General features: G+C 39.1%; 1 protein-coding gene across 5 annotated transcripts in view; it reads right to left on the reverse strand.

Annotated features, from left to right (window-relative positions):
* Nucleotides 1-15164: 15164 nt before the first annotated feature.
* Nucleotides 15165-21473, reverse strand: part of PCGF5 (polycomb group ring finger 5) — a 157752-nt gene continuing 151443 nt past the window's right edge. For all 5 annotated transcript variants that reach the window (XM_064269578.1, XM_064269579.1, XM_064269576.1 and 2 more), the window contains one exon: nt 15165-15970. In XM_064269578.1, coding sequence (XP_064125648.1) covers nt 15923-15970 — 48 coding nt within the window. In that variant the 3' untranslated portion in view covers nt 15165-15922. The remainder of the gene's footprint in view (nt 15971-21473) is intronic.

Genomic DNA, 21473 nt, shown 5'->3' on the forward strand with positions numbered 1-21473 from the left:
CCCCTCTGGTGGCTACTGCCCCATCAGATTCCCTGCCTGTTCTGTCTCTTTATTACTATATTTTACATTCACTATTTCTTTCATTCATGCGGTTCATAGAAAACAAAGCACTCAGAGGCATGCATCCCCTTTAGCTCCTTAAATCTTCTCAAGCCCTAGCCAGCTACCTCAGGGAAAAAAAAATCCCCTTTCCCTCTTTTCATTCCATTTGTGTTGCCCAAATTTTACTTTAATCACATATGACAAGACTCACAGGCACGTTAGTGAAATAACTCTGCCAAAGGAAAGAAAATTCCAGGCTTTGAAGTAAAATTAACTGCAGACAACAGAGATAATCCCCCAGGGCTGATCTGGGAGTCAGGCTCCCAGATAAAGTAAACAACGATTTTGGTTTGCCTAGGTCTAGGGGATTTCCTAAACCGTGTGGTTGTAAATACTAAAACTGGGAAAACCTGGATGGCTGGTCACCCTAGTCCCAGGATTCAGTGGAGGTCTAGAGGCTTTAGCCCTCCTGTGGTCTCCCTCTTCTCCTTCAAGAGAAGGGAGGTCTGATCAAGTAGAGGTCTCACAAGTTATGGGCAATGGGGAATACTCACACTTACACATTTAGAAAGGTATTTACAGAGTACTGACTTAGATTTAATGCTAGACCAGCATTGATTCCATTTCTGAATCATTACCCATCTCAACAGCATTCCTTATATAACATGAAAGCAACCCAGAATTTTTACCAAGGAAATATTAATAATTTCCATTTAGTTATGTTTTGTATAATTTCTTGTTTTTGTTAGGTGCCATGCAGTCAGCCCTGATTCTTAGAGACCCCATGTATAACAGAACTAAGTGTCACCTGTTCCTGTAACATCCTTACAATAGTAGGTATGTTTCAGCCTGTTGTTGCAGCCACTGTGTCAGTGCTTCTCATTGAGGGTCTTCTTTTTCGCTGACCCTCTACTTTACCAAGCATGATGTCCTCCTCCAGGGATAGGTCCCTCCCGATAATGTGTCCGAAGGAAGTGAAATGAAGTTTCACCATCTTTGCTTCTAAAGAGCATTCTGGCTGTACTTCTTTCAAGACAGATTTATTGCATTTTTTTGGCAGTCCATGGTATAGTCAATATTCTTTGCCAACACCATAATTTAAAGGAGTCAATTCTTCTTTGCTCTTGCTTTTTCATTGTCCAGTTTTAGAATGCATATGAGGCAACTGGAAATACCCCGGCTTGGGTCAGGCACACCTTAGTAATAAGAGTGACATCCTTGCTTTTTAAGATTTTAAAGAGATCTTTTGCAGCAGATTTGCCCAATGCAATACAGTGTTTTATTTCTTGACTGCTGCTTTCATGGGCATTGATTATCGGTCCAAGTAAAATGAAATCCTTGACAACTTCAATAGCTTATGCATCTCATAAAAGCTAAAAAGTAATGGCTAAGGTCCCTGGGGAAGGAGCCCTGGTGGCGCAGTGGTTAAGCACTGGGTTTAACCAGTCAGTGGTTTGAACCCACCAGTGGCTCTGAGGGGGAAAGATGTGTGCTTCCATAAAGACTTACAGCCTTTGAAACTGTATGGGGCAGTTCTGCTCTGTCCTGTAGGGTTGCTGAGAGATGGAATTGACTGTATGGAAATGCGTTTGGGTGTTTTGAAGGTTTAAGGTCCCTGAGTGGCACAAACAGTTTGCACTGGACTACCAATCTAAAGGTTGGCTGTTTGAACCCACCTACTGGTGCCATAAAAGAAAGGCCTGGAGATCTGCTTCTGTAAAGATTACAGCCAAGAAAAGCTTACAGAGCCATTTCGTAACACACGGGGTTGCCATGAGAATCTACTCAATGGCAATGTTTTTGTTTTTTTGTTATTGTTTATTGAACACTTAACATGTACTCCTCAGAACAACACTATATTTTTATTATACCCAATTGATAGATAAGGAAACTGAGGCAGATAACTTGCCAAAGTAATTGGCAGAGAAACATTTGCACCTAGGTCTCTCTGTCCACAAAGCTTGGGCTGTTACCTATACATATTTTATATTGTAGTCTCTTGCCTTGTCAAAATATTAACATGTTGCTTAAAAATTTTCCAAGTATCTCCTCCCAGTCCCATCCCAATAATTTTTCCACAGCCTGTAATTCATCCCCCTCTAGTTTCTTTCTTGTGGCTTAGAATTCTGCTCTCTGATGAGGTGCAAATGAATGCCCCTGTAAGTTTCTCAGTTCACCAGGACAGATCAGACTTGAGCTGCAGTCATACCTTGAGTTGATTTTTCTGGGAGATATCCTTTTTGAATTCACTTTTTATCCCTTTGTTATGTATAGAATGACCTTTGAAAGAAATCCTAACAATATAGAACACAATAAAGCTAAAAGTGAAAGTTTCTCACTTTCTCCCCACCTCAAATTACATGGCTCATTTTATTTATTTGTAAATATTCCCTCTCCAAATGAAATTCAGACACAACATTTTCTACTTAGAAAACTTACTCCTACGAGTTTATTTTTAAAAGAATATTTAACTTTCACCCACATTGGATGAGATCACATTAAACTGCCACCACAGCTTATGGGAAAGACAACAGATTTCTGTTTTATAAATAAAGATCATAGGTATAAAAGAATCAGTGATTGAGTTGGAAATTCTTTAGGCTCTTTGTACTTTATTTCCATTAGCCTCCAGCTGTTACGGTTAAGAGCTTGGCTGCTAACCAAAAAAGGTTGCTCGTTTGAACCCACCAGCCGCTCCTTGGAAACCCTGTGGGGCAGTTCTACTCTGTCCTATAGGGTCACTAGGAGTCAGAATCAACTTAACGGCAACAGGTTTTTTTTTTTTTTTTGGTCTAGCAGCTAAATTAGTGAATTATATTGCACATTTCCATGGCTCTGGCCAGAGATCTAATGTGACTGCATTCTTCTATTAAGCATTCATTGAGTATCTTTCTGGTTGGCTATGGCTGGAATATGTACTAACTCCTCCAGCAGCCTATTGACGTAGAAAGGGAAAATACAAAAACACAGAAGTAATTAGCTTATGAACTTTAACGTGCAAGAAATGAGGATTCCCAAACCCAGGGCCATTAGGTCCAGGTGATATGACTGACATGTTTCCTACATCCTTCCCTTCCTGCTTGCCCAAAAGGTGGAGAGCTTTCAGTTCTGGGGTCCTCTGACCTGGCCAATTTCTCTCTTCATGCGTGGTAAAAGGGAGAGGTACCTGACACCTACCAGAGCCTCTAATGGGTAAGCTGATCCAGTCTTAAAAAAGTTTTCCTTGAAGAAAAACCTGCTGAGTTGAGTTGGGAAGAGCTAGTTCATTAAGTAATGATGCCTAAACTGAGATCTCAAGGGTTGTTTGGTGCTACTTAGATAAAGAGTGGGGAGACATGGGAGATAGACTTAGTAACAGAGAAAACATGGCAAGGATGAGAAAGGATAAGAGGTGAAAGAAGGCTAGGTAGGTTTGGATGAAACTTGCAGGTCATGACCAAGCACAAGGCAACATGAGGCTGGAGAGGTGGGCAGGGCCCCAAAATGAAGTCTTCATAGGCCATAGGCAGTGGAAAGCCATTAAAGGGCTCTAAGGAAGGTGGTAGGGTACTGGGTGACATAATCAGATTTGCAATTTGAAAAGATTATTATTCTGGAAAACAAGGTGGAGAATGGATGTAAGAGAGGGAGATGAGAGCCCATGTGGGTAAGACCAGATAAATGCATTTCAGCAACCTATTTAAGAGAACATGGTAGATTAGATGAGAGCTGTGATAGACTAGATGTAGGCCAAATCAAGGAGATTAAGGAGGTAAACAGTGCTTTGATGGATTTGATGGAGGGTTAGGATGAGGATTCTGTAAAGGATGGCCCCAAGGTTTCAGGTATGGGGACTAGAGGGATGGTGGAACCATTCCCTGAGACTAGAAACAGACCATCTGGGGAGAGAAGACTTTAAGTTCTGCTTTGAGAATGTTTAGTCTGAGATGTCTTTGAAAGAGCCAAGAGAAGCTGCCAAGTGGGATGTTGGATATTTGCTTCAGGGGCTCAGAGGAGTCATGTGGTTTGGAGAGATAAATTAACAGGTGCTCTGCATAAATGTGGTCATTGAAGCTCTACGCATGGGTGAGATCACCCATGGAAGACAGCATTGGATGAGAATAGAATAGAATCCAGGGCCAAGTCTGGAGAACTGTCCACCACTAAAGACCCAGTACAGGAGCTGAGTCTGCAGAGGGAACAGAGAAGACATAGCCGGCAAGGCCAGGACTAGGAGGAGATGAGAGCAATTGAGGCAAGTGAGGCACCTAGGGTGCAAAATTTCAGGAGGCCCTCATGTGCACTTGCACAGCCAAAAGTGTGGCGCTCCTTAAATTTTACACCCTGGGTACCTCAATTTCCTCAACCTAGTGCCTGCCCTGCTTGCTTTAAAAGAAGGATGAGGATAAGAAAAGAGAATTTATTTTTTTTCCAAAAAGAAACAATGTCACCATTGATGAATTGTACTAAGGGGATAGGTAAGCTGAGCACTGAAAAGTGTCTAGATTTCTCTCTGTGCCTGGGCATTGTGTCCTTTGCGGGATGGAGGATGAGTATGGTGACGATCACCCCAGGTAGGCCTTTCATTATTCTGTAGATTCCACCCATGTCATACCCTTCCCCTTCTTCACTATTACAGACTGAGAAGTCCTAATTGCATCCCTCCTCTGACAGCAGCCTCCACTCCAGCCTCACATCTTGGTCATTTTATGTTTCCTTTTCTGAAAGAGCCTTTTCATTTAATCTGTCCCAAATAGCCTCTTTCCACTATTGAATTTGCTTGATAGGTCTTGGTAGCTAAGAAGGCTGTTATGGTATGTGTAGGGTCCTCCTTTTTGGAATAATGAATGCTAGGAAGATCTTCTTGCATGCATGACCCCAAACCGTGTCTGGCACATAGTAGGTACACAATTGCTGCTTATTAGAAGCCATGCTGGTTAAGTGTATAGGCTCCAGAGTCTGACAGACCTGGGATCAAACCCCAACTCTGACAATCACTAGCTGTGTGACTTTAGACAAATTAATTAACCTCTCCGAGCTGCAGTTTCCTTGTCTGCAAAATGAGGATGATCAAAATCTCATAAGGTTATTATGAGGATTAAATGAGCTAATAAATGTCAGGGTAACAAAGTACCTGGAAAATATTAACCACTCAAGAATTATAGCAGCAGTTTCTGCTGCTGCTGTTGTTATTTTTATTACATTTTGTTGGATTCTTCTAGTTTTTTCCAGGAAGCACTCGGGTTCCAGACTGGCAGCCTAATTTGCCCTAAGTCTATAGATGAGGACGGCATTTAAGTCTAAAACAACCCAGCTCCTCTCTGAAGGCTGCATTAGACATTCTTTTTTTCTCTGTTTCCTGAGTAGTCTGTACATCTCTCTATCATTATACCATACACACAGCCTTATAATTTATTTGTTCATCTCTCTGTCAACTTCATTGGACAATGAGATCGCACAGTATCTGGCACATAGTAGGAACTTAAAGAAAGTTTATCGAAGCCATAAAAGAATGATGCCCCAGACTAATGAAGCCTGAGCACTGAGCTATGGGCAGCACCCACTCCTAAATTTGTAGGGCTTGGGTCAAGAGTAGGAACCCCACTGGCACAGTGGTTAAGAGCTCAGCTGCTAACCGAAGGCTGGGGGTTCAAATCCACTAGCTATTCAGTGGGAGAAAGATGTGGCAATCTGCTTCTGTAAAGAGTATAGCCTTGCAACCCCTATGAGGCAGTGCTCTTCTGTCCTATATGGTCTCTATGTAAAGATTATAGCCTTGGAAATCCTATGGGACCGTTGTACTCTGTCCTACAGGGTCACTATGAGCTGGAATCAACTTGATGGTAACGGGTCTGTGGGCAAGAGTACAAATGGAATACATATATTTTAAAGTTAAATATAAAGCCACACCCACAGTCATCCTCTCTTCTTATCCAGGGCCCTTCAGTGTGCCCTCCCAAAGGATAAAAGAGTGGATTCTCCCCTGGGCAGCCCTGCTGCCTGTCAGCTTGAGTGGTGTCATGAGTCTGCTGGGACAGGCAGAAGCTGGGCATTGGCCTGGGCTCCTAGATACCTGAACCCACTCAAATCCATCCAAACTGGGGATAGAGATTGACTTGTTAAGCTCCCCAGGGAGCCGAGGTCTCTCAAAACTACACCACTCAAGCAGAGGCAAGAGAGAGGGTACAGTTATCCGCCTGGACATGCCCTTGGGGTGATTTGGGGCCTGCGACTTAAATGAGCAGCACCTCAATCTTTAGTTTCTCTGGCAGAAACACTCTTCAGTGAGCACATCTTTAAGAAACAGAGATGTTGTCGTTGGGCTGTTTCCACCTTACTTCTTGGTCAGCCCAAATGGGAAACTTCCCAGAACACCCTCACCCTCTAGCAGCTGCCAACTCAACTGCTTGGAGCCACTTAAAAGGGATCCTGCACAAGATGGCAGCCTGCTGGAAGAGAAACCCTTACAGTCTGAGGCTGCAAGGTGAGTCATTGGCATAGAAGTAGAGGGATTACCAGTAACAGCTCATTGAGGAGTTTGAGAAGGAAAGGCAGTTTGATGGTGGTTGTACTGACCAGCCCAGCAGAGCTGGCACTGACTCCATACACAGGGAAGAGGCAGGACTTCACTTCCCCTGCCCTCAGTCCAGTCCTTGGCTCTCGGGAGGCCGCTGTGTTGCAAGTTTGACCTACACAGGTGCCAGGGCCTTGATCTGAATAGGACACTGCAAGGCAGGGCCCAGGCAGGGTCTCTTTTTATCTGGTTTGGCCATCAGGGACTCTATTATGGTGGAAGGCCTGAGTCATTTTGCCTCTGGACAAGGTGGCCATAGAAAGAGCCATGCTTTCTTGGGAGCCTGGACAACCTCTGTTCCATTGGACACGAAGATAGTGGAAAGGCAGAGGGAGGAATCTGCTTACACCTGGTAAAGATAAACTGCCCATGGGCTCTGGTGGGCTAGTTAGCTGGGTGTCTGCTTCAAATGCTCGAAGAGACAGTCTAAGAATTAAAGAGGAAGGATTTATGAAGAGGGTCTCTGTGGTGTGGGCTGTGCTCTGAACCTCATTCCTCAAAATGAAGGGGTAGAGGGTGCAGGTCACCCCACCTACTGAGATGGATCTTCAATAGAGCCCCTAGGAAGGCTTGAAGCGTGTTTCCTGCAGTTATGGGGACACATTGCTGGGAATCAATACACCCAGAGGAATCTAAAGGTCCAAAGCTGTGGCTCTCAGCACAAGGCATCAGAGATAATTGCTACGGTGCTGATAAAAATCACAGACTCATCTTTGACAGTGGGGGAATGCCGCGTGACCCTCTGGGAGCAGACATGTGACCTACAGTAGGAATATCAGCTTGGAATCACTTAAAAGGTATCTTGCATGAGTTGGCAGCCTGTAGGAAGAGAATCCCCAGTCATGAAAGGCTAGGAGGCAACCACTGCACTAGAAGAGGCACAGCCCCTGACAAGGCGAGTGGGTGGTTGGAGGGCCCAGAAGAAGACCCTCCAAAGAACTCAGTATGGTTGCTGAGATACAGAGAGGCTTGAAGCAGGCTTACAACCTGCCCTGCTGTGTCCTGTTTCCCTCCCTCCTCCACTATGCACCAAGCCAGGGAGGGGAGGAGAGAGAAGGAAGCCTACCATCATTTTTGGAAGGAAGGTGACCCAATAGCAGGACCCAGCTAGGAACAGGGAAGAAGTGTTACCTTGAAATAAATATTGATTAATATGCTGAACTGGACATCCTAATTTCTGAATTGAGACTGTGTGACTTATAAAAAAAAAAAAGTGAGCTGGAAAAGTCATAAGGACTGGGACATTTTCACCCAGTGGCAGGGGACTGTGAGAGGCACAACTAGGTGTTTTAGCTATATCCTGTGAGTTCCGCTACTTTAATGTTACAGCTGCATTTGTTCCTCATTTAGTGTTGAGGTGAGATTATGTAATTCACCCATCCTTGAGCTAATCAGTGGTGGAACCGAAACTGGAATCCAGGGCTGCATCACTCCAACACCTCTGATACAGGACGAGGTTGTACAAAGGGCTAAAAAGCAGGGAAGATCCACCACGTGGCTACTGAAGAAGGCATCCCAGAAGAGAGGCTGGAGGCTGTGCCTCAAAGACTGAGCTGGAGCTGAGCATGGCAAGGAGAGGTGCTTGGGCAGGGCAGCTGGGTCTGTGGGTAGCCCTGGTTATGAGGCCCTCAATGGGGCCAGTAGAGGCTTTTCAGGATGGTTTCTCTCACCCACTCCAAACAACACAACTTCCTCCTGCAGCCCCTCACACCCTCCTTTTCATCCTCCCCTACCCACACCCCAGGTTTCCTAAAGAAGTGGCGGGAGTTGGTGGGAGTGGTGGGTATAGCTGCTTCTCTTGATCAGAGTTTTCCCCATCCCCATCTAGAGCTCATATTGAACCAAAAAAATCAAACCTGTTGCCTTTGAGTTGATTCCGACTCGTAGCGACCCTGTATAACAGAGTAGAACTAACTATCCCATAGGGTTTCCAAGGAGTGGCAGGTGGCTTTCAACTGGTTAGCAGCCGAATTCTTAACCACTGTGCCACCAGGGCTATTAGTCATTAATCATTTAATAACAATGACCAGTTGCTGTGGAGTTGACTCCAACTCATGGTGATCCCACAGGTTTTTAGAACTGTGCTTCGTAGGGTTTTCAATGGCTGGTTTTTTGGAAGTAGGTTGGCAGGCCTTTCTTCAGAGGTGCCTCCAGCAGCTGAACGTGTTAACCATTTGTGCCACCAAGGGGCTCCTTGTTGTTAGGTGCCATTGAGCTGATTTTGATTCACAGTGCCCCCTGAGACAGAGTAGAACTGCATCATAGAATATTCTAGGCTGCAATCTTTACGGGAGGAGACTGCCAGGTCTTTCTTCCACAAAGCTGCTGGCTGGGTTTGAACCTCCAACCTTTCGGTTAGCAGCCGAGCACTTAATCATTGCACCACCAGGGCTCTTGTTAAGGGCCTCCTAAGTGTACACAATTCCCACTCCTGCCCCGCCCCCAACAAAAAAAACCTGTTGCCCTCAAGTCCATTCTGACTCATGGTGACTCCATGTGTTATAGAGTAGAACTGCTCCATAAGGTTTTCTTGCCTGTGGTCTCTGTGGAAGCAGTCAGGCCTCTCTTTGGTGGTTCATTGCTGGGTGGGCTTGAACCTCCAACCTTTAGGTTAATGGTCAAGTACAAACCCTTTATGTTACCAGGGACCTCCGAAGTGTACATAAAACAAAACAAAACCCATTACTGTCGAGTTGGTTTCGACTCAGAACTCGTAGAACTACTCCATAGGGTTTCCAAGGTGCGGCTCATGGATTCAAACTGCCGACCTTTTGGTTAGCAGCCAATCTCTTAACCACTGGGCCACCAGTGCTCCATTTGGTACACAGAAAGTATTAATAAAACAAGGGTAAGTTATCTAACTGACTGAAGAGAGCAGTCTTTCTTTTAATTCCCTTAGAGCCTTCTTTGATCCTCAATTACTTTCAGAAGACTTTTGGAAGATGTTGAATTGACATATGTTGTGTTATCTATATTTTATGACTAAAAATAAGTAAATAAATGAATTAAAGGTCTCTTTGGATTTGATTAAGCTAATGGAGTAAGAAATTCTTCTAAAGTGTGTGGTGTGCACCTTAAGTATTACCTGTGGGATTGTCTTCCATGTTAAAACTAAACAGCGGAGAAATCTTCAGAAAATGTTTATGATCTAAAATACTTGACAAATTTCAATAAAATTTGCTGCAGGAGTGGTACTTAAAGGAGACATTTTTAATGCAGGCTGCAGTCTAGAGCTACTAATATTAAAGACAAACGACAATAAATTAAGCAATCAGATTTTTAATAACAAAGATACTATTTTTAACATGGTCAAATATACTTGGCTAAGTCCAGATTTAAAAAAAAAAAAAATGCATCTGGCCCAAGAGTACAACCATACAGCTTTGTACAGAACATTCCACAGATCAACAGAAAATACGTTTGGGCACAAAAATAAAAAATATTTAAAGAGACTCTCTAAGCAGCATTTTATTTCTGCAGAACAGACATATATCTTGTGCTGATTAAATATCTACAAGTGCTTCTCCTTTACAAAAATACATATATTCTTAATAGACTAAGTCATTAACAATGACCTGGTAATTCTTTCACTTCAATTTGAATGATTGATAAGCTAAATCTTACAACCACAAAAAGGTTTTTATTTGTATTAAGATGTTACCACTTTTGACAAAAAGCTTAAAATATTTTATATTTTAGAAGTAAATTAGCAACATAACTTTACAATATAGTCTATGATATTTTCCCTTACCATGAGGACTACTATACTAAAAACTGATGCTCACTGTTGTGTTGACCAGATGCAGGAAAGCAGCAGTACGCTGGTACACCCCCGACAAGCTCTTGTCTTGAACCACAGCTTCATAAGGACACTTAGGCCCCCACCCCCACCCCCCTTCTAAAAAGTACAGCAAAAGAAAAAACAAAACTCACTGCCATCGAGTTAAGTTTGACTCATAGTGACCCAAGAGGACAGAGTAGAATTTCCCCATAGGGTTTCCAAGGCTGGAATCTTTATGGAAGCAGACTGCCATATCTTTCTCCTGCAGAGCAGTTGGTGGGTTCAAACTGCTGACCTTTTGGTTAGCAGCCGGGTGCTAAACCATTGCACCTCCAGGACTCCTTAGCAAAAGAAAACTACACAATTTTAGGCTGATCCCATCACATTTTTAATACAGAGAACTCCTGCTTCGGTGGACTGATGTGAAGCATATGAATAAATAATCTGTTTACTATCTCTACACTATCCAGAAATATTTAATCTTCATTTATTCTAGGTTAGTTTCTTATTCCATCAAATGCTATAAAATGGAAGAAGACTAGACTCAGTATTCGACATATATGTGTTCAGTCGATTCAAAATTTAAAGAGAATTAAAATTAAAAAGCATTTCTGAAAACTCAGTCTCTGTTTTGAATCTTAGAAAAGGGGGCACAACAAGTACACAGACACATTTCAATGAGCATTTAAAACAATTATTTTTATGTTTAATTTCATAACTTTCTGAAAAGGAAATGTTCACTTTTTTTAAATTCTATTTGAAAATCCAGTAAGGACAGCAAGTAAACACACTATTTGTGAAAACTATATTATACTAGGAAGAGAATCTCTTTTAAATTATTGGAAAATGCCATTGCTTTAAGAAAAACAAAACTATAAAAACCCTGTAATGTGTATTTAAGTACAGTTTGATGACGTTTCAAGCTGATGTTTTCCATCAAACTACTACTGACCTAGATGTATCAAGTAAATTCAGAGAGACTTATTTTGTGCTTCAAAAGAGCTTGTCTATAGTATATTTAATGTTTTTCCATTTTTCATAAACCAGGCCCAGCAGACACTATGCTCCTATTGCTCCCCAAACTGTAGGGATACCTATCTTAAAATGATATAGCAAATTTTTGTGTTTCCAATCCAGAAAATTAAAGTTATGGCAAACTCATTCATTTTTTAAATCCCAACCAACATCTTATTGGTATAAAGCTTAGCCCACTGGAACATTCCTTAACGATAGACCAGAGCATACAACAGAGTATGCACCCATTCTTATCCTATGTGAGAAGGTTTACCTAGTGACTTATCAGAAAGCCTTCATGAGTTTGACCTTGAAGGTGGTCCATACCAAGGTCTCCCAAGAAGCATGGGATGCAGAGAACACGGAACTCCCTCGTGATAGATACGCTCTTATATTGTGACCCAGTTTGCCAAATTTGGTGTCATGGCTAAATTCTAATAACGTCATTACTGAGAAACAAGGTAAAGAGTTGCTTTTGAAGGAAAAAACAAAACAGCAGGCCCTTATGAAAATTCTTCTTTTGTACAGAGAAAAAAAGCACTTGAATCTTAAGTCCACTAAAATGTACTATTTTCCATACAAGTAAGCAGATCAACATTTTTATCAGGCCTTTCTTTAATAAAATTTTTCATATAGCTAAGAGCCCGAGAACAAAATATATGTACTTTAAGTTTTTACTGCTTCCATGGAATAAAAAGTTTCTCGAATTAAAATTTAAAATCTCAATGTCGATTTTCTTTTTGAAGGATATAGTTCTCTCACTTATCATCTAGAAGGAGGCTATTTGTTATCATAAAAAAAAAAAATTCATTGCCGTGGAGTCAATTCCAACTCATAGCAACCCTATAGGACACAGTAGAACTGCCCCATAAGGTTTCCAAAGAGCAGCTAGTGGATTCGAACTGCCAATCTTTTGGTGAGCAGCCGTAGCTCTTAACCACTGTACCACCAGGGCTCCCTGTTATCATCTAGAGGGAGGCTATTTATTGTCATCTTGAGGGAGGCTATTTGTTGTATTTCTCTCATTCTCAATGTTGAGGATTTCCCAAGATCTGTCAGATGGTGCTGAAATACACTGAACATATTTCAAAGAAAGTGTGCTCTGATTACTGCCAGAAAGTCCTGCATTTGACTGATCTCACCAAGAAAATTCAGTTTAAAGTCTTTCTTTGGTGAATATTTTAGCCATCAATCAAGCTTATTGCCTAGCTATATAAAATTAAGTTTTCCAACCTCTAAGCTGTTAAAACTGTTTCTCTGACGTGGTTACTAATTAACAGTAAAATGTCTTTGGTGATATCTATTGTCTTATGTAAATCTTTCAAAAAGAGATTAATTTATGAGTGCTTATTTAGATACGAAGCCATTCATAAGAGACAGGTACAGGTAACCAAAAATTTATGCAGTAAATCTAAAACAGAAATGCACTTTAGCAATGAGGCACTTTCTCTTAAATATTTTCAATAAAGCTAAACAGTTCATAATACTATATAAAACAACTAGTTCCTTCTTAAAGAATAAGCTTAAATTTAGGTTACATTTGAATGTGTAGTATGAATGAGCATTCTCATTACATTTATAAAATGTGGCATATTAGTATGGGATAGATTTTCAATGAATAAAGAAATAATATACTTTCTAAAAGTAGTCAAAAGACACTCTTCAAGTTACTTCCACCCCAGATTGAATGAATATTACATCAGTAAGCCTTTTATTTTCATACTTCCTAAAAGTTTCTTCATCATCTAGAGAAAAGGCCATATTCTAATTTTCCTATTAACTGATATGACTTACGCCAATCAAAGTGATGTCTATAGACCACAGGCAATTTTTACATCCAATGTTCCTTGACCCTTTTACATCTATGATTTCTAAGGCAGATAAAAACAGATTACAAAATCTTTTACTGAAGTTCTTTCAGTTTATTGCTTAAAAAACAACAGATTAAAGAAAGAAATTAGTTTTATTTATTCTCCAATTTTACAGACTCAGATGATTATTACTACAGGTTATTTATATAAAGAATCTGTCTTACTAAGCACCCTAAATTTATAAAGTTAAACACAAAAGTTGCCTGTACACTTTTTTTTTTATACCTAATTTCTTGCCAATTCTACAATCTGATTTAGGGGCTAATTAATGGGGATTTAGGGGATTCCTAGACAGAGAAGTAGTCAAAAGTAGTAGAAAGGCATAGCTGAAGATACCAAAAGAAGTTGGCTGAAGAAGCTCAGTAGTTCTAACAGTAACACTGTATTGCTCAGGACCATTATAAATGTGTACCTTTCCCCAAATGACAATATTCTTCTATATGTATGGTTTTCACATGTTTTGGCACATATTCCATTTATTTCAATAAAAATGCTGACATATTAACATTAAATAAAGGAATTTTATATAAAACTATTCCCAATTCTATAACTGCTTCCTATATATTTCCTTGGAAAAATATTGAAACTATGTATAATGAGGCAAGAGACCAAATTTAAAGAGCTAATGTATATAAAACTCATTTAAGGTTACATGTTTTGGCTGGGGACCTAAAAACATCCAATTCTTACTTGTGGTTTTAAAGATGTACTCTTAATTCATTTTGAGTTTAATTAAAATTAATATGTGAAAGACTTTATCCACAGACCTACATGTGGCAAATTTATAATAAAATACGAAATATCTTAGGGATGTCAGGGAATGGAGTTTCACAGCATAACAAAATAATTTCTGTAGCCAGAGAGTATATTCAGTTTTCGGTTGAGTGTAAAGGTCTGTTAAAAATCTGCCTTTTAAAATCTTCTTGTGAGTCCCTCCAAGAACAAACACAACCTGACAAAGTTACGAAAAGTATTGCCATAACCCTTTTGACAAAATTCAGCAACTTTAATATAGAATTTTTGACTTGGAAAAAAAAAAAATCTAACGAAGACAATTACGAGGTTTTGGCCTTTTACATTACGAGATGCATCAAGGTTTCAGCTGTATTGGTGTACGTTTCTTAGAGCTGTAGAATGCTTTATTCCTAAGAAACATTTTGATATGTGGAAGGCATTAATTTGTGACACATTTTACTCGAAAATGTAGCACACCACATATATACAGTATAAAACCACGTGTGTAACACACAGATTGTGCTGTCAGGTTTCTAAAACAATTATTCTTCCTAACTTTCAAGATTTTTTCCTAAATTTCAGAGGTTAACTTGTTTGTTTCAAAGCATTGAAAACTTAACTTCCAAAGAAGGTTTTGGAAAACAATTGTACATTTTAAAAGGTTTACTTTGACTTGCAGACGAATCCCAAAATGAATGGAAGACTGAACAAAACTGCAAAATCAAGGACACTATCACAGATCTGACCTTCGTGAATGTATATATAAAACAATAATCTCCTTTCCCTTGGATTACTACAGGATCTAAAATGAAATATCCTCAAACCAGTGATTTTGGTTAGCATATTTATCTACTACACTGCATTTATTCTATTTTATGTGTGGTTTGGAAATATGATAGGTAGCTAACAGTTTTAATCTACCACTGCTTTGAGACTTCTGAAATCCATAAAATAGCTTATGTGATCTACTCTAAAAATCCTAATATTTAAAATCATCACAACCTTCTGCATGCCACAATGACACACACCTAAGGCCAATTTAAAAAGTGAGACAATGTCCTCATTGAATAGAGCAACAATGTGATGATGCATACAAGAAATGGGCTCTACAGTGAAGTTCCGTGAAGCAGCACCCACTCGTCATAAGGCATTATGAAAGAAGATTAACCTTGCTCACACATTAATTTTATTAGAAGTAAATGTGATCAGCTGCCAACATTTCATATGATTGTGAATCTCACGTCAGTTTTCCAAAAAGTCACACACGTTCTCAATCCGGAGGGCTAGTGTGCCTTCCTTGTGCAATTGGTGGACTACACAGATAACTTAAAATGTCTACACATGATGTGCTCTGATGTTAAAGAATAATTGGAACTTTTCGCAAAAGGATTTGCACACTCAAGAGTGAACTATTTTGTACACAAAAAGCTTACCAAGGACAAGACAGTGGCTCAAAAACCACTTTTCTAAATATCTTTCCCATACAAAATAATTTCAAGATATTAGTTTCCTGTATAGTACTCTATTGAAACAAGGTAATAAAATAGTAAGTATGTGAAAACTGCAACACCACAAAGATTGAGCCATTTTATTAGTGTAATCAAACATTAGAACAATCTTGGTACAGGCAAGCAAAATGTTCCGAAGGCTGGATCATGGCTGCACACCTAACCAATTTCAACGATGGGGATGCACGCTGTGAGACGGCACAGATACCTTATGCAGACAGTTCAGTAGCAGAATGGCACTTGGTTTGCTCTTAATAGAAACAACATAGATGCAACTGACAATTTAGACAGACAATGGCCTTATTTGCATGCTGAAAATCTGGTTGTGTCCCTCTAGTCCACACACTGTTCATTGTGCAATCTGTCGATGAGTAAACTGAGCGAAGGATTCATCTCAGAGGGAGCTAGGCCCCTTGGTCTAACCGAAATCAATTCTTGGTCGATACTGCAATACCATGGGGTAAGACTATAAAATAAAAACAGATGATGAATAAGACCATGTGGATATAAAAAACAATATAGTTTATATAAAAAAGATTTTTAAAAAATTTAGGGTTATCATCTACATTACTTCCTGGTACTAGTGATTAGGATAGTTAAGATTGTAATTACCATTAAAACTCTATTTTTTTTATTTAGTCAAATTTTTCATAATATGCAGCAGAGGTCAAACTCAAAGGCCTGTGGCCATTATACAGGTCCCATGTATGAATTGAAACAGTGCAACAGGGAGGGGCAGGGCCTGCGGACGACTGAAAACTGCATGCCCTGCTTAAAGGCATTCAACTATTAACAGTGAGGAAACCAAACGAAAACCAAACCCACTGCCCTCGAGTCAATTCCGACTCATAGTGACCCTGTAGGACAGAGCAGCCTGCCCCATAGAGTTTCCAAGGACCGCCTGGCTGATCTGAACTGCCGACCTCGTGTTTAGCAGCTGTAGCACTTAACCACGACACGACCAGGGTTCAATAAGACATGCCCACAGGCTGGATTCCTCCAGAGCTGCTGCCTGTGAGCATCCTCTCAGTTACAAACTAACAAAGAGACTTCCTGCTATGAATATATGAAACTGGGGTGGTTCTCACATATCACAGTTTTTTTTTTTAAACAAGTTTGATACTTTTTTCTTTTTAGCATTTAAAATTTGTTTTAACGGTTCTTTAAAAATGTTGAAAAATTTTCACTTAAAGCACAATAAAAATTATAAAAAAAATATTGGAAAAACAAGTAGGTAATTGTTACATGAGACATTTAGGTCACTGGCTGCTTTCGATAAGCAGCTGATGCTGTTAAATATTTGGATTTGACTATTATATAACTGAATGGTTCATATTATTCTTCCTACTGCTCTGACAATGTAAGAAAGATATCACACATCTGGCTATCCTACAGTACTCAAGAGAAAACCACTTCCTGCCAGATAGAAGGATATGCCCCAGGCTACCTCCACATCTGTTTTTACCCTCTACTTTCTTTTTTTTTTACCATATTCAGGCAGAACCAAAATGTCACAAAGTCAACAGGGGTCTGGAGAAACCATAGTTTTCCTTTCCTTAAAGCTGCAGATTCCCCTTTTCAAAATAAAGTTTCGAGGAGCTACTTTTATCAAACTGAGTAAGGGTCCAAGATGGTCACTGACTAAGGTTTCCCCTTCATCTTAGTGTAGGTACAGAGAAAAGTACATTTTTTCATCTAAACAGAAGAGTGAGATTCTACCGTGCCCAAAATGTACTTACCACAGCTATGTTACAGGCTGAGGAGACTCAATACTGGAGTCTCTTTTACCACTCAGCTCAGGACAGAACCGGTGGCGAGCAATGGTGACACCCTGGGTCTCAGTATCCCAGCTGAAGGAGCAAGGCAGATGCTACCACTCACTTTCTACGGGCTGGAGTAAAAGTCTCAGTCTCTTAAGGCTTCCAGGGTCCAAAACTTTTTCTTTCAATTTTGTTTGCTTTTATTTTAAACTTTATTCTGTTCCCTCTGAATCAGATTATCAGAGAGGGGCACACAAATCTGCATTTTACAAAGCTCCCTGAGCATCTCTGAAACTCAGCCGGAGTTGGAGACTACTAACCTAGACATCCTATTCTAACTTTACTAAAGTCTAATCTGCCCTGCTTCAACCCCGAGTTTGTCCTTCATTATATCTTTCTAGCTTTACTTCTCATTGCTGATTGTTCAGTCTGCAAGCTTTCTGCAAATAATCAAGTCCCTCATACTAGAATACCTTCATAGTGTATACAGAAGCATCCATCAACAATTTTTCCAGGGATGAAGGAAGAGAGGGAAGTAAAACAGCTTGGCTAACCTTACCATGTAATTTGGAATTTTCTCAGTTCTTGGCTGAAAAATGTTTTGTTCTCCCCACCAAGTAACCATTTGTGTTTGTTCTATGACAATATATGAAGTTGAATAATTTTATTGAAATTTTTTACAATACCGGGAATTATTAAGATATACTTTTAAATTCTATTTATTGTTTCAGTGTGCTTTCTGAAGTAAAATGGCATCACGCTTACGATAAAGAAATATGGCACATGGCTACCTCTAAGCATTAAATGATTACATTGAATGGACCTACATTTCCGAGTTGCTAGTCCTCAGTCTCCTCATGTAATCATAACCAAAGTATACATTTCAAATATGACAATTTTATACAATGACAGAACTCTGATTGATGTACTTTTTTCTTTTCTTAAAAAGTAAATTTTTAAAAATCATCTAAGTAACCTGTTTTTACTGTAGTAGGTTTGGAAAATATAAAATGCACCAAGAAAAAAAGAAAAATTATTTAAATCTCATCATCCAAAAATAATCACCATAGTCACTGCAGTGAACATCCTTCAATTCTTATCTATGTACATAAACGTTTTTTTCAAAGTTGGAATCATGCTACACATATTTTATAATTTTGTCCACTTGAAAATTTCTCCTTTTGCCATACATCTCAGTTTATTCCAATTTTTTTTTCTTTTGTAAGTTAATCTTGGCCCAGTGACCTCTTTTTTATTTCTCAGGACATGTTCCTAGAAGTGTAACTGCTGGTTTAAACAGCACACACTGTTATACACTTTTTGATATACACTGTCAACACTAGCTTTAAAGAAAGTTGTTCCATTTTTACATTTCCAAAAGAAATGAGTGCCCATTCCTCCACAGCTTCATCAATAATGAGCACTATCTTTTTCCTCCTCTTAATACGGCAATTTACTAAGTGTAAAACAGCATTTTCTTTCTCACTGGCTTCTAGAAGTTAACCATTTTTATATGCGTATTAGCCAATTGTGTCTCCTTCTTTTGTGACTTGCCTGATCATGTCCTTTGCTCATTTTTCTATGCAAAGTTGGGCTTTTTCTTACAGATTTTTTTGAATTCTTAATGTATTAAGGACATTAAACATTTCTGTGTCGTACCTTGCAAATATTTCCTTAGTTATGGTATTGCTGACATGTACTTTTCAAAATCAGTCAACTGAACTTGCCCTTTTTTTCTTCGTTTACAAGTATGAGAAAGGCCAGCCCCACTGAGGTCAGATATTCAACTATATTTTCTTCTAAATCTTTTATGGCATTTCAAAGAAATACTTACCACTTCAATTCATCAGAAATTTATACTGGTGTATAATGTGAGTTACGGATTGAATGCCCACCCCACAACCCCAACTCCATTTATACCTCTGAGTTCACCTTCTCACAACCACCCTGTATTCTCTCTGCTCCAGCCCCAATGGGCCCCGTGAAGTCCTCAAAGACATCAGGTAATCACTCCTCACCCTGCACTGTGTTCCTCTGCCCCAGAGTGCTCTACCCCAGATATTCCCATGGCTTTCTCTCACAACCTTTTGATCAAAATCACCATTTCAAAGCATCTTCCCTTGGCTAACTTACAGAAAATATTCTAGTTACCCATTTTATTTTTTCTTCTAACATACTACACATCTTACTCATTTATTTTTCATCTGCTAGAATGTAAGCTCCATGAGGGAAGGGATTTTTATTCATTTTTAATTCTGTATTCCTAGGGCTTAGAAGAGTGCCCGTGGAATACAGCATTAAATGATTCTGAGGGTTCTGAGGAAATGATTATGAGGATGGCACAGGACTCGGCAGTTTCCTTCTGTTGTACACAGTTTTGCTAGGAGTTGGAGCTGACTCAACAGCCCCTAACAACAGAAGAGTGCCCAGCACATAGTTAAATGTTTAACAGATATATGTTAAATGAATTTTTCTTTCTCCACTATTTTGAAATCTATCTATATAGACTCATACATACTAGAGTCTGTTCTCGAGTTATTTCTTTTATTCATATATCATATGTTTAAGTTTGTATTCTACTTTAATTACTTCAGCTTTAGAATACATTTTTGTATGTGACAATGAAAGTACCCTCTGTTATTCATTTTAAAAATGTGACTGACCAGAAGCCCCTGTTTCTCTATTTCCTGATGAGCTTTAGAATGACTGACTGGCTTTGCCAACTTAAACAAGAATCTGGTAAAAGTTTTTGGAATTACATAAGACATCATAATTTAACTTTGGGGAAAACTGATACCTTTATAAATATTTAAAATACTATTTAAATTTCTTCTGTGTGAAATGGTATTTTGGTTATATATAAGAAGGTCTTTGTCCTTAGGCAATATATGGCCAGCTGTCCTATACCTGCAATTTACTTTCAAATGGTTCTACACACACACACACCAAAAAAAAAAAAAAAAACCCAATACAGAGAGAGATTAATAAGTAGTGGGAGTGGGGAAGAGGAAGACAGGGCAATAAACCAATCCCATTACCATCAAGTCAATTCCAACTCATAGTGACCCTATAGGACAGAGTAGAACTGCCCCATAGGGTTTCCAAGGAATGTCTGGTAGATTCAAACTGCCAACCTTTCAGTTAGCAGCCATAGCTCTTAACCACTGTGCCACTAGGGTTTCCAATGTGAGGGCAGAAAATGTCACACAATGGCAATTGGTGGACCTAGGTAAAGGATATTCCTTTGTATTATTATTTAATTTTTTTGTTTGGAAAATTAAAAGCTGGTAACAAAAATCACGTCTTAGCATTGAATTTTTTCAAGTGCCTTTTAGCATCTTTTGATGATTTTTATTTGACTTAGCGTATGTATAAAACATATATTTAATAGTATGCATATTTCATCCCTCCAATATTATGCCATTTTTGTACTTCTGATAAAAATCTTGTTTGGCCTTGGTTTGTTATTCTTTTAATATATTTGTAGAATCAATTTTCTAATACTTTATCATCTTTGTATTTATATTCAAAATGAGATTTGAATTGTTGGTTCTCTGTCAGTTTTTGATATCATGATTGGATTTGTAAATTAACTTTGTAAAATGAATTGGAAAGAATTAAAACTTTTTCAATGATTTAAAACAATTTTTATTGCAGGGGAAGATCTATTCCTTAAAAATTTGAGAATGTGACCAAAAAACCACTTAGGCATCCTTTGAAGAAATAACTCTTCAATAATTTTTAAAATGTTTTTCATGCGTTAATGATTTAAGTTTTCCTTCCTGTAGTGCAAATTTCGTTCCAGCGGTATTTTCCTAGAGAATTGCTCACAAAATTTTGCAGGAAATGTTCACAAATTTTTTAAATTTAATAGTATAAAGCTGTATACATATTTTTCCTTGAAATTTTCTGATTTGGGGCTACAGGTGTATCTAATTACAGGTTCAATTTTCCTACAGGGCTGTAATGCATAAGGAGATGTTGAAGATAGGAAAAAAATATGGATTCTTGAAATTATGGTCTTATTTCAATTCTCTAATACTTCTGATCAGGATTGAAGAATATCTGTTTCTCAGGAAATAGACATCAACACCAAGAGAACAAGGAAAAAGCCATGTATTAGTTACAGCTACATGGCAGGGTATCACTACAATTCGTCAGCCCAAAATCAGCTATGAAGCTAAATACAGCTGAAACATCTATACAATG

The sequence above is a fragment of the Loxodonta africana genome, chromosome 16, assembly GCF_030014295.1.
Source record: "Loxodonta africana isolate mLoxAfr1 chromosome 16, mLoxAfr1.hap2, whole genome shotgun sequence".
NCBI lineage: Eukaryota > Metazoa > Chordata > Mammalia > Proboscidea > Elephantidae > Loxodonta > Loxodonta africana.